This window comes from Pseudorca crassidens, chromosome 5 (genome assembly GCF_039906515.1).
Source record: "Pseudorca crassidens isolate mPseCra1 chromosome 5, mPseCra1.hap1, whole genome shotgun sequence".
NCBI classification, from domain to species: domain Eukaryota; kingdom Metazoa; phylum Chordata; class Mammalia; order Artiodactyla; family Delphinidae; genus Pseudorca; species Pseudorca crassidens.
Window position 1 is genome coordinate 68,394,096 of NC_090300.1, and position 17,644 is coordinate 68,411,739.

The 17,644-nt window shown below is 42.1% G+C and overlaps 1 protein-coding gene across 1 annotated transcript in view; it reads right to left on the reverse strand.

Moving 5' to 3' along the window:
* Nucleotides 1-17,644, reverse strand: part of ETV5 (ETS variant transcription factor 5) — a 56,775-nt gene that overhangs the window by 15,222 nt on the left and 23,909 nt on the right. The window contains exons 6-8 of the mRNA XM_067738338.1: nt 13,766-13,895; nt 12,584-12,871; nt 1,511-1,770 (exon numbers count right to left, since the gene is read on the reverse strand). Of these exons, the coding sequence (XP_067594439.1) occupies nt 1,511-1,770; nt 12,584-12,871; nt 13,766-13,895 (678 nt within the window). The remainder of the gene's footprint in view (nt 1-1,510; nt 1,771-12,583; nt 12,872-13,765; nt 13,896-17,644) is intronic.

Genomic DNA, 17,644 nt, shown 5'->3' on the forward strand with positions numbered 1-17,644 from the left:
GCACATTTCTCCCACGTTATTACTGTTAGAATGGAACCCATGCTGAAGCGATCTCTTCTTCAGACACCATGTTATCAAGGTGTCCATCGAGACAAAAGACAGTGAGCTGAGCTGTGCCCATGTGGGATGAGGCTTCACCCTGGGAACACCTCTCAGATCAAAGCATTGTAGATACGGTAACATCTGCTGGGTGTCTTGCTTTAAGGGAGTGGGATGGGGTGAAAGACTCATAGGACTGATTAAAATGTCAGTCCCAAAGGGAAAATGCTGCTGGTCATGCCCACTCCTGAGAAAAATACATCAGAGCCTTCAGGAGGAATGCGAGTGGACATTTTATAAGCTATCGATACCTATACTTGGTAATTTTTCCATCATAAAGCAACAGATGTCTCCCTTCTGCCTACCTCCCCAGCCTTTCCCATAACCAATTTCTGCCTGAATTGAGCAATCTATGTATTATCTCAGAAGGCCGAGAGAAAATCCTATATCCTATTCCATTTGCAAAAGCCACTGAGTACATACTGCCCCACCCCCTCCCCAGGATCTTCAAGGAAAGCACGCACAGGAAAGGTTGATAACTGACCCACCACCCTCAAATTCCTTTAGCACCAACTGCAAAAAAAAAGGAGCAAAAAAGGGTCATTTTTTTAAATACGGGTAAATGAAGAAGAGGAAAGAGTTTCTAAATGTGCAAGCTGCAAAATTCCCACTCTCCTTTCCCATAATGATCTCATTTAATAAGCCTGGCCTACAAGATATGCAGTCAGTGAATGAGTGTTCGGGTGAGGGTGGAGAGGACTCCCAAGCCCAGCTTAAACTTCTTTACGTTTAAGTTTCTAGATAAGAGGTAACCCAAAAGCAAACCATACGTGTGCTAACATGTTATACCTCTCCCTGTGTACACTGGCAACAGCTGAAGGACACAGGAATTTTCCCAGATGAAAGTACTGCAACAGAGCAGCGACCCCTATGAAGCAACTAACAGGACAAACTTTTCCATGGCGTACCCAGCACCCTACACAGCCATGACAGACCAGGCGATTTCTCAGAACACCACTCATTTCAAGAATAGAAAGAATCCCATCCTACATGTGGACTCTCTTATATTTGTATTGGGAGTTTAATGGGTCACTGTATTCAAAAAGAAAGCCACAAAACTAGAGGCAGGCCTAAAATGCAGAAATAATATCCCCCGTGTCCAGTGACTTGAAAGATGACCGGTCTTAAGAAAGGACATCACCAAGACTGGATGGCGGCAATCTTCAGGCTTGGACTCAGATGTGCTGTGCACCACTTCTGAATGCCTACTGCTCTTCCTACCATTTGCATGGCTTTTCTGTTTTGTTTTGTATTCAGTTATGCATAGACATGTTTGCTTTACTAGCTCCTAAGTTCTTTGAGGGCAAATTTTAAAAAACTACTCCCCAAAGCCCTGCACATAGAAGAGACAGTAACAACCTGACAGATGAATGAGAGACTGAAGAAAGGAACGGCATGATTTTATGCTTACCTGAATCAACGCAGTAATCCCGGGGCTCCTGCTTGATTCCCATTGGTGACTGGAATCCATGTGCTGGGGGGCCCGGCATGCCTGGGACCCCATGTTCATAGAGTGGGTCATGGTATTCTTGTTTGAATCCCTGAGGGGGTGGGGGGGGTGCAGGGACGATAGGTTCTGACATTTGCCGGTGGTAATTGGGGCGATTATCTCCAGGAACTCCTGACTGAGGAGGGAAGGGGTGGCAGGGTTCAGACAGTTGTCTCTGAAATCTGCAAAAAGAAAGTAGTAGTTACATTGTTAAGTAAGAACAAGATGAATACCTACCGTGATATAGCACTGAGGATTAGAAGTCCAGATTAATGGAATTATTTGCAAAGTACTTATTAATGCTTACTTCTGGACATCTTACCCTCTTCCCAAAATTATATCACACATTTCAAACCTCCTGAGTCAGGGACTGGCCAAAAAAATAAATAAATAAAACAGTGAATGACATGGGAGCATCTTATTTTCCATGAATTTTTATTTCATGCACAGTCTATGTGTATAGTTGGGCCAGATTACGTATCTGAATATATAAAACCAATTATTTGCAAATATCACTAACATGTTATGTTTGTTCACTGGTTCATTCATTTTCTAACCTGTAGACAGAATTAATTTTTAAAGACAGAGGAGTATTTAACCAGAAGTTAAACAGTTAGAAAACATAGTTTTAAAAAAAAAGCCTATATGTAATAGCAATCAAAGCCACAAAATCCCTAGGAAAAATCAGGAAATGTGTAGGCTATACAAGAATAAAATCTTAAAACTATTTTCTAAGCAACGATCTAATGAAAGAAAATATTTAGAACCTGGAAGGTGTTCACTCACTGAAAATTATTCTGTAAAAGCAATTCCTTCCTAACCAACTTGACAAAATGATTCTAAACTTTAAAAGATTAAGAAAGAATGATCTATTAGACTGACAAATATTATAAAGCCACAATAACAGGAATACAAAGAATGAAAGATAGGCATGTCAAAGGAATCCAACGAGAAGTCACAAACTGTCAAGCATATTCCAGAATATGCTACGTGTTAAGGTTAGCATTTCAAATGAGAGGGGAAAAAGATCCCTGTTTTATACCACATGCCAAAATTTTTATATAAAGATTTCAATGTGAAACCACGATAGTAAATATATGTGAAAACATATCTTGGAGTGAGGAAAAATCTGTCAATACATCATACCAACAGCAGATATCATGAAGATAAATATGGATATATCTCCTTGTATAAATTTCTGTAAGTCAATAAACACAAGAAACCTAAAGAAAAATGATAAACTGGGGGGAAAAATCTATAATAGTCAGAAAATACCAGAAACAAGGCCCCAAATTAAACAAACTGAGGAAAAATCTCTAACAGATACAGTAATGTTAATACTGTTGATATAAAGGGCTTTTAAAAAATCAATAAATGATGGACACGCCAACAGAAAAAATGGGTAAAGAACATAAACGGGGAAATCACTAAAGAAGGGATGTAAATGGTCATAGACCAAAAGTTTCACTTCATTAGTAATCAAAAAAGTAAGTTTTAAAAGTCAACAATGTAACCCTTAATATTAAGGTCTTACTCTCTACTTTTAGTTTGATCCTATTAATAGTTTTAATCAAATAATTTGAATTTGATCAGAATCAATCTGTGACAACAGGTGGCCAATAGATTTCTAGAACATCAAGACTTAAAATCTTAAACTGAAGAGATTTGTGTGCAGATAAAACACTGTTTAGATCAGGGTATAGCATGGCTCACTCTGTGAGTCTTTACTATCTTACTAAAAGCAGCACCACAAGACCATTTTATAACATGAAGATCACCAAACTATTTTATATATATCTATCCTTTTCTCCCAGACACCAAAAGCATCAGAATCTGCCTGGCCAATTATTTAAACGAGTTTTATGAACTCTGTAAGGTTCAGTGGGCACTGAATGCATTACAGTGGATTGTCACCAGGAGTGCAATTTTCAAGGTTGCTGTTATTTAAGGAAACCCTTCTGTGGTCTTTGAAGTGTAAATTTGAAACTTGGGTTTAGGCTTGACATTTAGAATACAGGCACCAGAAGCATGCTGCACCTGATTTTTTTTTTAACGCAAATTCTGAAGAAGTGGGCAGAAAAGAAAGTGAAGATACTCTTTAGGGCTTTTTAAAATAAAGTACCCAAAGTTTATGCTAGCAGGAACAGTAACGAGGGCACCCACTTTCCATGTTCTCTCCCTTCCCCGCTTTGCAACCTTCCTAGCACCTTCCAAAGTAACGTCCACAAATCACTTCCTTGATGGCTCTGAGACGGCACCAAACTGCTCAGTTCTTTAACCGGAGCCTGTGCAGCTGGCAGGCCCAATCACTGCACTTCCGCTCAGCGCTCATCTTCTCACTTTCCAGAATGAAACTCTAGAGTTGGCCTGCTATGGTCCCCTCAGGAAAAGGTACTTCCAGGTGGGCACCAGCCAGCAACCCTCATCCCCTCCCCCCAGCATAACTTTAAGGATGCATGAAGCTTACAGGCCTGGGATCTGCAGAACAGATTCTATAACTGGGATTGTTTTGTCCTAGTTTGTTTTGAGGGAGCGGGAGTGGCAAAGGGGAGCTTAAGGGTAGGTCACAAAACCAACATATTTGGAAGAAAGATTCTCTCAGAGCTTGCTGCCGATAATGGCTTTTATTTGCAGAGATTAGTAAAGTAATTCAGTTCTTGTCCTCAAATACATTCTGTGAACTTTACTCACTGACCTTCATTTGAACCCCCTTCCCCTTTCTGCAATCCTTCTGAAGTATCTAAGAATGTGTTGTATACATAGCACAGCTATGACAGAGATGCCTCTTGTTTACTGAGGCAGGCAATCATTTTCAATGGAGGGGTGGCTTGGCTCCTAACAGACTTCTTTCTTCCTCCTGATAACCACTCCCCCCTTCCACCACCCCCTCACCCCGTGATCCCAACAGATTTCAGACCATAGTGAGCTCACAGTTGGTGAGCAAAAGGAGACTTCTGACTACTGAGCAAGCCTAAATTCAATAGGTTACAGATTAAGGCTTTTTTCAGTGCCAGTTTATTTAAAGAATCAGTTATTTATTTATTTGTCAGATTTATATAGCGCCTTTCCTCCCAAGAGCTCACCCACGCTACCAACATTTGGTTTACATTATGAAAACCGTTAGATGCTTTTTCTGCATTTCCTTTTCGGTTTCTGCTGCCAACACATAGAGTAAACACAATCCTTAGAGAAAAAAGGAGAAAAGTGTGGATTCAACGAAGGCTACACAGTGGCTGGCTATGGGTGCCAGGTGAAGTAGAGTGACAGTTCAGAGGCTAGCCGAGAGATGATACAGAAAATTGGCTAAGAAACCACCAGCACGTACTTAATATTTCCGTTAAAGCTAAGAGAAGATAGAAAATAGAGAAGCAGCATAGCTGGGTAAGAGGCTCTGACTGCGAAGTCAGAACACATTGGGTTGAAATCCAATCTCTACCCCTTACTAGCTGTGTGACCTTGGGTTAGTTATGTAAATGCTCTGAGCCTCAGTTTGCTCATCAGGAAAATAAGGACAGTCGGGTTACTTGTCCCAAAGATCTGTCGTAAAGATTACATAAGATACTGTGTGAGACAGGGCCCAGCACGCTGCCGAGTTCTTGATCTTATGTTACCTTCAAACGTCACCATCAACTCCCCATGCCACCTTGACCCCCACAGTAAGCTAAATTCAGAAGGTATGCAAATGTAAGGGAAGATCTTAAGGAACTGGGAGAAGACTTTCCTCCACACAAAATAAGAGTCTCCTAGCTGCCTACTCACTCTCCTGTCTCAGAAAGAGAATAAAAGAGACTTTTATTCCGGGTGGTAACGTACCACCTAACTTCACATAATATTGATTTTCCTGACATATACCAAGAGCCAGGTACTGCTGCAAAACAAAACCCACACATTGTCCCTAAAAAGCCCACCAAAGAACTCTGACACAGCTCTCAGGACTCTGTGAGGCCTGTTGGCACTGCTTAAACTCAAATTGGCCTAAACTCAAATTGGCCTATCTAAACTACGGTAAAACATAAAGAGATGACGAACAAAATATGTCCTTTAAAGGCCTAGATATTTGTCTGATTTCTCAAGATCTAACATGGAAGAAAAAAGGTGATGTAAATACAAGATGTTACCAGGAGATTAGATGGTGAAAGTATTAGTTTTACGTGTACAACATTAGTAAGTCTAATGATGAAAAGATTTAGGGATACAGGGAGGTTTACATTTTTTAAAACTTAATATTAAACAGTGAACCAACTAAAGTTTACGTTGTAGTATCTACATCATTTAAGGAAGATTCCTTTAGGATAGTTTTCTTTATGGAACAATAAAAGTGATTTTTTTTTTTTTCTTTTGCGATACGTGGGCCTCTCACCGTTGTGGCCTCTCCTGTTGCGGAGCACAGGCTCTGGACGCGCAGACTCAGCGGCCGTGGCTCACAGGCCCAGCCACTCCGCGGCATGTGGGATCTTCCCGGACTGGGGCACGAACCCATGTCCCCTGCATCGGCAGGCGGACTCTCAACCACTACGCCACCAGGGAAGCCCCATAAAAGTGATTTTTGAAATAAAACTTGTCATGGAAACATTTATTGAGTACTTTCCCTGTGCCAATGTGACTTCATCTAATTCACCCAATGATCTAGTATTCTCCCATTTTCAGATGAAGAAACCAAAGCTTAGAAAAGTTAAATGCCTGCCTGAGGTCACACAGATAGGAGAGACGTTAAGTGAGAGAGCAGTGTATTCCAAAATTCTTAGATAGGAAGTAGCAGAGCTGGGATTCAATCTTAAGCTGTTATTCTGTTCAACTCCAGAGCCATTGGCCTATACTATTTGTACAATTGTTTCTATAATTGTTTTAAAATACCCTCTTTCTGACATTTAAATAACAGTCATGTAGTCCAGGCAGCTAGAAAACTCCCATATGTTTGGAAATCAAGAAATATATATTTTAAGAACTCCAGGATTGAAGAAATAATAGAAAACACTTGGAACTGAATTTTTTAAATGCCACAAATCAGACCCTGTGGGATACAGCTAAAGCAGGACTTGGGAAGGGAGATCAAATAATTGATTGTCCCAACCATGATATTTTGAGGAGTGAAAAGGGAAGCTATTAGCAATTACTTTCATAAACCATAAGTGACCCAGGAAAAACTGAATGTATGGTCACCCCAGCCTTAGGAGAACCTTTATTTGGTTATATGGTTATAGTATAAAGAAAGCTAAAAAAATTAATGAGCAAATCATCCAACCAAAGAAGTTGGAAAAAACAGAATAAGCAAAGAAAATAGAGTAAAACATTTTAGTAGGAGCACAAATCAATGAAATAGAAAACATCCAATAGAAAGAATGAGCAAAGCCAGAGTTGATTTGTTGAAAAGATGAGTGATATAATCTGCTAAGACTAAGAAGGTCTAGATAAATAGCATCAAAAATGAAAAATGGATAAACAGATGCTATAGAGGTTGTTAAAAGAACATTACGAACAGCTTTATGCCAATTAATTTTAAAACTCATAAAACGGAAAAATTCCTAGAAAAATAATTTATTAAATTCACTCAATTAAATAGGAATCCCCAGAGCAAGACCATAAAAGGTGAAGACACTGAAACAACCAGTAATTAAAAAATCTTCCCACAAAGAAAACATCAGGCCCAAATGATTTTACTGGTAAATTCTTCCAAAAATTCAAGGAATGAAAACCCCCAAATTCACACGAGCTATTCTGGAATATGTAGAAAGGAGAATACCCTCTACTCATTTGGTGAGTATAACCTCAATGCTAAAACCCAACAAGGACAATGTAAGAAAGAGAAAGTATACATTATTCTCAATCATAAATACAAATGCAGAAGTCCTAAATATATACTGGAAAACCTAGCCCAGCAATGTATAAATGATAATACATAACAAATAATTTTGCCTTATCACAAGTATATGAGGTTGGCTTCACATAACTCAATGTAATTCATAACATTGAAAAATTAAAGGAGAAAATTTGTTTGATCCTCTCAATAGAGGCAGAAAAAGTGTTTGATAAGACTCAGTATGTAGTCATATTAAAAAATGTCAGTACAGGGGCTTCCCTGGTGGCGCAGTGGTTGAGAGTCCGCCTGCTGATGCAGGGGACACGGGTTCGTGCCCCGGTCTGGAAAGATCCCACATGCCGCGGAGTGGCTGGGCCCGTGAGCCACGGCCGCTGAGCCTGCGCGTCCGGAGCCTGTGCTCCCCAACAGGAGAGGCCACAACAGTGAGATGCCCGCGTACAGCAAAAAAAAAAAAAAAAAAAACCACTCAAGAAAACAGGATTTGAAAGATGTTTCCCTAGCATTAAAAAAAAAGGGCTTCCCTGGTGGTGCAGTGTTTGAGAGTCCACCTGCCGATGCAGGGGACACGGGTTCGTGCCCCGGTCCGGGAAGGTCCCACATGCCACGGAGCGGCTGGGCCCGTGAGCCATGGCCGCTGAGCCTGCGCGTCCGGAGCCTGTGCTCCGCAACGGGAGAGGCCACAACGGTGAGAGGCCAAGTCAGTACACTAGGGAAAGAAGGAAATTTCCTTTAGCTTGATAAAAGGTAAAAAAGAAAAAACAAAACCAAGAGCAACCCCCCACCCCCCAAAAAATCCTATAGTAAACATGGGGAAATGTAGAAAACAAGCCCTTTTAAGATTCAGAACCAAAAAAATCACCCCCTACTGGAACCATTAGAAGTACATTATTCAGTCCGTCAAAGAAGGTTCCATTAAGCATCTATGAAACTCAGTTTTGGATCCTAAAGTGAATTTGCGCTGCCACACATAACACGCTGTTAACAGGAGTGCGTGGAGAGGCATGCGTCAGCCAGGCTACAAGTGTGACTCACTGTCAAGTTCTTCCCTCTCTAAAAACTACGAAATATGAAGGACAAAAATGAACAGCAATTTATTAGGGATGGACTTAAAGAGAGCAAGTGGAAGCAAGAGAAAAACTTGCATATATTACATCTCTTAATCTAGCATCTTTAGGGAATAGTTTTCTATTAAATCACAATTCTAGAAAATGTAGGCTCATCCTTTAAGCTCTGAAGTTTCGATCATAACCACTGAGGGAACCTTCTCAACCAGGCCACTCACTCCTTTAGATTGTGTGGCACACAACAGACCCTTTCTTGATGACTCTGGGGACTCGGTTCTGACTATCGATTTCAGTGTGATAGCCTATTGCGATACTGATGCCCTTAGGAAGCATCAAGAAGCAAAGGATTTTTCCACCATCAGGGGTATCTCCTTAAATTTGGTCTTTTCTTGATGCCACGTAAGTGCGACAGCAGCGTATTCCAAAATTCTTAGATGATGCTTTTCTTAGTGGAGCCTCTTCAGTTGAATTGTGGGGACTCAACTTGAGATGGAATGACAAATGGAATAGTAAAGATGAAAACATATCTGGCCAGGACTATGGGCATATCATAGGAATATTTTCTAAGTTCCTCCACCCAGCACATGTGAACCTCGTAAACAGCACAGTGAAAACTCCTGTGAGAGTGGAAAAGCTGCATGAGAAGCACTTCTCCTCTTCAAGGAGCAGCTGCTCTTCAAGGATAAATGGAACATGTCTGAACATGCCAAATTACATGTTTGTTTTTTTTTCTCCTCCTTGAGGGGAGGAAATAACGAACATAAATCACGGCTTTCCAACACAGTATTTATCTTCTAAAAACGAATTTTGAGTTGTAAAGAATTATATACTAAGATTATACAAAACATTAAGAATGTACTCTTGATTGGATTATATTTTACTTGTTTAAAGTATAATCTTAGCAAACAATCGCTATCAATAAACATTGAAGACAAGATACTGAGCTAAATGTGGTCTAAAGAAAGGGGTCTAAGTCATGATTTTTAAACCTGAAAGAGTTTGCTCCATTCAACTGAAGAAATAAGGCACTCTGTGAGCAAAACAGAAAAATATAGGTGTTACAATGTGGGCTTAGATAACTGATGTGGGAATTAAGTAGGATTTTGTAGTTTAAGAGATGGATAAAGTTCTGGTAGTTTAGGAGATAAAGTGATGGATAAAATTCAAGGTCGAAATGGATTTCTCAAGGTACCTTACTCAGCTTTCAGTAGATTGTTAGCAACCTCCCTCCTGCAAGCATAACCAAAATGGTGTACTTATATGTTAATGCTTTGGCTTCCAAATGTAGGACCCTGTATTTGGCTATGTGACCTTTAGGAAGTCCTTTAGATGCTCTGAGGTCTGATTTTTTTTCCTTATCTGTAAAACGGGTTTTTTTTTTTTTTTTTAACTCTGCCTTGGTTACAGAGCTGTTAAAAAAAAAAAAAGCTCAAATAAGACTATATTTCCTTCTATCCTGCAAAATATCACATTTTTGTTATGGGGTCAGTTTTGAAGCAATATTCCCTCTAATTTAAATTAAAAGTCAGCAAAGAACAAGCTACAGTTACAAACTAATCTGCCCCACTTTCAGGCAGGCATAAGTTATTGAATATGTAATTATTAAGCTTGTAATCATACATGACTACAACTCCTATTACTTTTACAAAATCAGACTAGGGATTTTAGTTTGTCTCATTTTCTGCACGGTATCCAGTATCTACAAGCAAAATCAATTGTCATGTTTTTGATGTATTCTGCATCACACAGATATCAAATCTCATTAATAACAGACAAGGGCAATAAGAACAAAATTCACAGTATTGGGTACTTGCTGCTTAAAAAGAAAAAAAGATGGGTTGGAGTAGGTGTCAGGGTAGAAGAGAGGGTGGCACCATGATGTCCCAAAGTGTGACAATAATATTTCCAGGTCCTGCCCTAGAACCACAACTCCATCTCTGGGGTAGAGCAAGAAATCTGCATTATTAATAGCCCCCCATGGGGACTCCTGTACCCTCAGCTTGGAGACTATAGTGGTCTGGGGTAGAAGCCTAAGCACCCAGTCTTGCTTGTATTTCACCTCTCCAGGCACCTGCCCTTCACCCCAATTCTCTCAAGGATCTCTATCACTCCCGTATGTGTGAGGTCTTTTTATTTCAGACCCACCATTCCTAAAGGCAGAGGGTAAGGTGAAGTGAGTGCAAGGTGGACAAGCAGATTTCAGGGAGGAATCACCCCCCAAAAGAAATACCTACTTTCTGGCTCCTGCCTTCGGACACCTAAGGACAGACACTCAAATCTCAGGGATCAAATGTCCTCCTTTTGGGAGGAGGCAAACCTACTTCATCACTGAGACTAAGGCTCCCTGCCTGCCAGGGCTGCAAGGGGATGAATAACCACAGCAGAACTAGGGGATTTCTCCCCCAGTTTAGTTAGCTATTGACACCATCTATTTACACAGGCCCCTGGATAAGAAACAGAGATTGGGAGCAAACAGGAATAAAACAGACTCAACACGAAGTAATTTTCCTTTCTATCTGGTGTAATAAAGATAAAGTTTGCTAATTATTTCAAATACCAAACATATACCCCACCCCAGCCCTCCTCTTCAATTAATAATCCCTGCAGAAAATCAGAAAGATACTGTTTAAAAACATAAAACCAGAAAAATTATTGAAATAAAAATGGCATCCAGGCTCAAGTTCACAAGCTTGCAGGCTTAAGGGTGATTCTGCCCACAGAGAGGTTTTGTTTAGTCTGCAAAGTGTTACTGCTGTTTTAAATTTGAGTTAGTTGCCAGCTTAAAACTAAACAAAACAAAACAAAAAAACCTCAAACAAACCTAGAATTTCTACATAAAAATCCAAATTTTGAAAAACTATAAGACTATTAATACAAGGCAAGAACTAGCAAAAGCTTCGTGGTAGCTGCCTCCTTCAGATGAGCTCCCTGTGGAAACCAAGGCCCACCACTGAGCCAGCCCCCAGTCAACACTCTCCCCTCAGGCCCCGTATATCACTGGTGTTTGTGGCCCCCTGGCTTCAGCAGGTGAATAAACACTAACCAGACAAGTTATATAGCTCTTTATGGTGACTTTCACAGCAAAGGGGGAAGGGAATTGGAACCAGACAAGAGTGCTGACTTTTCTGCATTTCACCTAGAAATAAAGAAAGTGACCTCCAATTAAATACCGGCAGGCATCTGGGTTGGACCAGGCCGGGGGAAGAAACACTCATACGTCCTTCCTCTCCTGTCCTCCTCCCCCACACCCACCTATGCAGAGCAAGAAAGACAGAAAGGACAAACAATGGTCACCACCTGGCAGCCCTTGGTAACCACAGACAACTACCCGTTATGTTATCTCCTCATCCCAGAGGGACTTGAAATAAAAAAAAGACAGGTCCGCAGTATATCCTGTATAAAGGAAGGTGACAAGCATCCAAAGTTCTAGAATACTGCAGGTAATGGACTTTGAAGGCTGGGACCTAAGAGGTTAAGTTTGGTGTTTGCAGAGTAGATTCCTTTTACATCTTAGTTTTTCTGAGAATGAATGACTTCGGACAAGTTATTCCTGATGCCTCTATTTCCTTATTCAGAATGTAGAACTACCTCGAGTGAAGTCAAGATCTCTATCTCAAAAGTGAAAAACTCTAAATAAGGTCCTTGGGTAATCCCCTACTGTAAAAATGTGTTAAAGATCAAATGAGTAATAATACCTCCTATAACTCAGCAATCTTCCCTAATATGTAAGTAAAATGGTAATAAAATATTTATGGGTAGCATAAACCAAAGTGCAGTTCTAGCAGGCAGCATCCAACGAGGAGCCATGGTCAATGGACTGTGCATCCTGAGCAGGCCCCTCTTCCTCTGCCTCTGCAACGGGGAGAGTACCAGCTACCTCTCCCCTACCTACTTCACAGGATGTTGTAATGTCTATAACCCATGTGCAGTACCTCAGGTACAGGGTGATATACAAACAGGTCCTATTCATATTATTAGTAGTCTAACATCACAAGATGCCTCAATGGAATGAGATCTTCATAGGTACCTGGTAAATATGACTGCTTCCCCGCTCCCTGGGAGGTAAAGGGGAGGGGGAAGGAGGCAGTAAAGGAAGCCCAGATATGCACCCACCTCTGTTCTGATGGATACTGGTTTTCAGGCATCATCTTTGGCATCTGCAGGGGCTGATGTGGCGGCCGGGGGACCGCAAAGGTTTGCTGCTGTGGTCCAGGTTCTGGAAGTGAATGAGGGCTGGGGGTGGGGCCCACACCTGGTACTGGGCCAGCTGCAGGGGCATGTGCCGAGGTGGGCAGAGTTGCCTGAGGTGGGGGAAATAGGGAATTCTGATGGGTAGGCGACAGGGGGGTGGTAGGAGGGGTTAATGGCTTGAACCCAGAGGGAGGCTTCCTATCATAGGCACTGTAAACAGAAAAAGAGAAGGAACCATTTAGCTGCAATGAAGCCATTAGCATGGTCACCAGGTCCAGCTTGCAGCCCACGGTTGCCAGGAAATGACAGCATTAACATAGTTAAATTGCTGGCAGCCCGAGGGAATATTTGTACCTCTGCAAAGTGACAAACACACTGCGTCACAGGGACTTGTTTAACACTTCTAGTGATTCTTCTCAAAGATAATTTTAGCCTCTGCTTCCGGTTTCCTTTTTCCCCTTTTCTAAAAGAACTCTCCATGTATGCGTGGGCAGGGGTGGATAGATGAGGGGAGAAAGTATGCCTTGGGAGGAGTTTTCTGGCCCCCTCTCCAAGAATTCCAGGGTTCCCAGGAATTAGAATCTTTATTGAAGATAAATTTCTGCTGTAACATCACTTAACAACTCTTCTCCTCCCCCTTTCAGGCAGGCCTGTGTTTATCTTCCAGAGCAAAGAATGATTTAAAATTAAAGCTTCATTCCTGGGGCCTGGATATTCTTAAGTAAAGGGCACAAGCATGGGGACTTTTTCATATATTCTGATTTGAAGATTACTTCTTTGGTGCTTAAAGTTCACATTAACATATGATAGACATGAAGAAGCATATATTCCCTCCCTCGAAGCCACAGATCAAATATCCCAGCATTCAAGGTTCTTTCCCTTAGGAGGGCTCGGTACCCCATGAACTCAGTCCCCCCCGGAGAGCCGATTTAACAGTTTTGCATTTTACGTGCAGACAAAGCCGCGTTTGGACTGGCTACACCTAGAGGATCATTACATTGCCACGAAAGATGGGGTGCGCTACACTGAGCATCTGCTGAGTAATACTGTAAGCAATCAGCGTGCCGGCCACTTCCTGGCCAGCCTTCCTCTGGCTCCACTTACCAATAGTTGTAGAGGCACTTTTCTCCATAATTAGCACCGAGAGCCTGTTCATGGCTACAGGACGACAGCTCAGAGGAGGGGCTGTGCAGCTCCCGTTTGATCTTGGTTGGAGGTGGGGCATGAAGCACCACTAAAATCAGAAGAGGGATGAGGGAGGAACAGAGGACAGCTGATTAACAGGGAGCACAATGCTTCCTTCTGCAAACCCTATACTAGCTGATTGTTCTTGGAACTCGTGTCAAATCACATGCCAGAGAAAGCCCAACCCTTAACACAGAGCCTACCATCTAAAACCAATGAAACGTTCTTTAAAGTCAGAAATCATCATCTGACACTTTACATTAGCCAAGTCTGTTTTCACCAAACTTCTTTGGTGTTGGGTCTGCTTCCTAGCAGCTCTGAGGCCCTTAAAGAACCTGTAGGTGATGGTTCTTCAAGAAAAATGCAGGTGTGATAGAACACCAAGGATTGCAGATAAGAACAATTTTGTTTCTGAAAAGGACAAAACAACACCAAAAAGATACTGGTAGACATTACACGTTAGCTTATCAAAGGCTTAAAATTCCTGTGGCAAAATACAGAGGCATATATACAAATTAAATATATGACTTTAAAAAAAACACGTGATTTTTCAAAGTCCTTCCTCAAGCAACTAAATATTAGCTCTGAGTAAGAAATACGCAACTTTAGGGGCATTTCAAAATTTTTAAAAGCAAAGGAATACAACGATGGACCAAACCACGACCGAGGAGAGGTTAACTGCATTCTTCTCCAGGAGGAGGCCTGGAAACCTCTGTGCTCGTGTCGGCTCCATGCGTCTCCTAGTACCCGGCCACGAAGGGCAGGCTCTCATAACCAATCCTTTCACAGATGGTGCCAATTACTTTTCCTAAATTGATAGCATACAGAGCTGTTGCTTTATGTTTAGAAGTCGACTGCACATTCCATACGTGATTCTGAGAGGGCAGAGGAGTTAAGAGTTTTTCAAACCAAGGTGACTTACATGCAGTGGCAAAACCCAACCAGTTTTGTCTTTTCTGCCGTATCTACGAGCTAACTCATTTTAGACAGCGCGTTTTACCCAAAGTAGAAGGGCAAACTCTAAAGATGCTGCATCGTAAGGGTTGTCTTCTAGCTACGGGCTAGCATTGCTACTCTCTGTCCAGCATCTGGGAAGGAGAGGGAGGGGAACGAGTTAAGCTTTCCTGCCAGCTGTTCTCCACTGGATCCAAATTCTCATTAAATAGCTAACAGAGCTTAGTGCTCTGGTGACCCACTAAAGTTTTCCGTTCCATTCAATCTTTACTTCTAAGCCATCTTCCAGGAGATTGGTTTTCTTAGTGATTCTATTAGGGAGAATTAGCTAAAGGATCATCCCCTTCCTGTCTGGTAAGACTGAACAATCTTCCCACCAACTGGTTTCTCAGGTGCCTCCTCCAACCCCTGAATTCTGGACTCAGAAGTGAACAAATGAGACTGAGGACTAGATCACAGATGACAAGTTTATAAAGCAAAGTCCTGCCAGGGACTGACTGGCAAGGGCAGGTTTTCATTATTCCTTTCCTACATAATGCCAACTGCTTTTCCCGAACATGCAAAGTAAGCTCAGAACTGGCAGATTATATTTAGAAGTCATTAGAGTCTCTCTTGTGATTTTTTGATGGTGACATCATGGCAGCCAACCCTCAATTGCTATCAAATGTTTTCAGACATTCAGACACAGAAAATGGCTAAGCTTGTTGTTGTTAGAATGTTGTTAGTAAACGAGAAGGGAAGATCGACGATTTGACACAGAAAACCATTTCTCCAACGCAGTGGATGCTCTGGTGGTTCACGGCACTGCCCCCGTGTCATTGCTTCTCCTCTTACCAGTCTTCTGCCATAAAAGTTTTGGCAAGGTAATGAGGGAAGGTGATGATGCCCCAGCGTAAACAGAAGTTACATGTCCTGGAAAGTACTTTTCTGACTTTATCTAAAGAAAATCATTTATAATCACTGTTTTACCGAAGTTTGGAGAGTAAACAAGTTATGGCATGATTCAATTTTCTCACTTCAGGTTTTAGAAATGTTTTGACATTTTCACAATATTGTTATAAAAGTTACCAGCTCTGCTGACAGGACTAACACCAGAGGTAAACCAAAGCTTCCCAGAAAGCAAACTTTCATAATGTCTTCAGGAATAGTATATACCCATTTGGAAAGAGAATCTAAGCTTTTGGCTAACTGGATGTCCTGATTCCCTCAAACCTACACAGTATCTTAGTGCGTACTACACCGTTTTGGCTTTTGATCGTATGGTATCTTCCACCACACCAAACTGTCCTATACCTGGAATCTTATGTTCTCTAACCAAAGGAGGAGCTCAAGAAATAGCTGATGAGTGCTACAGTCTGAATGTTTGCGACCCCCAAGATTCATATGTTGAAATCCTAATGCCCTATGTGATATTAGGGGGAGGGGCTTTGGGGAGGTGAGTAGGTCACAAGGGCACAGCTATCTGAGGACACAAGTCTGTGACCTGGAGGGGAGCCCTCACCCAACCATGCTGGCATCATGATCTCAAACTTCCAGCCTCCAGAACAGTGAGAAATAAATTTCTGTTGTTTGTTAGCTCCCCAGTCTGTGGTACTATAGCAGCCTGAATCAACTACAATAATAAGTGATTGAATGGGTTATATTTCCAATTAATTCTTAACCTTGAAGGCAGGGACCACACTTACCCTTCAAGGCTAGACACGATGTTAGTCATAAATATTCTTTCCCTCAGGAATCGACCATTCGAAGGAGGGAGAGGAGAGTGGTACAGAGCAGGAGCGAGAATTGGAAGTTTCACAGATCACTGACAGGAAAGCCAGTAGGGGCCCTGTGAGGGGTTATGACGAAGGCTTGGTCTCCAAAGGGACTGCTGGGCCAGAGGATGTATGAAGGTGCCTGACGGTGGTATGCACTAGTCAGAGCTAGTCGTGTATTTTAAGCAGGAACTTAAAAGTCCAAGGAATGCTCCTTGCTTTCAGCCTGTTCCCTCTTTGTAAAATGAGATATGTGATGCTGCCTTCAGAAATAAAGAAAATGGCATAGCACCTTGCAGATGGTGCTATGATGTTGTGTAATTATACACTGTGCTTTCAAAAACAGAGTATTTACCTTCGCATGGGCAACTTACTAAAGGATGACAGAGACTGAGGACTATAAAGCACGGCAATGAATTGCAATTAAAAGAGGAGCATAGATCTTCCCTGGTGGCGCAATGGTTGAGAGTCCGCCTGCCGATGCAGGGTACACGGGTTCGTGCCCCGGTCCGGGAAGATCCCACATGCCGTGGAGCGGCTGGGCCCGTGGGCCATGGCCGCTGAGCCTGCGCGTCCGGAGCCTGTGCTCCGCAACGGGAGAAGCCACAGCAGTGAGAGGCCCGCCTACCGAAAAAAAACAAAAAAAAAAGAAAAGAGGGCTTCCCTGGTGGCGCAGTGGTTGAGAGTCCGCCTGCCAATGCAGCGGACATGGGTTCGTGCCCCGGTCAGGGAGGATCCCACATGCCGCAGAGCGGCTGGGCCCATGAGCCACGGCCGCTGAGCCTGTGCGTCCGGAGCCTGTGCTCCGCAACGGGAGAGGCCACAACAGTGAGAGGCCCGCATACCGCAAAAAAACACAAACACACACACACACACACACACAAAAACAAAAACAAAGAGGAGCATGAACTCCTTAGGAAGTTTGAAAAGAGATGCTACTTGACTATTTGAGTTGCTAAACATTTTCTACAGTTAGAAAATTTGAGTTTAAGCTCAGTTATAGAAGATGGGCTCATAAAGCCAACACTGCCCTGAGAACAATTCCTGGCAAACGTGGGCCGCCTTCCTTGTTGTAAAAATTTCTTTCATT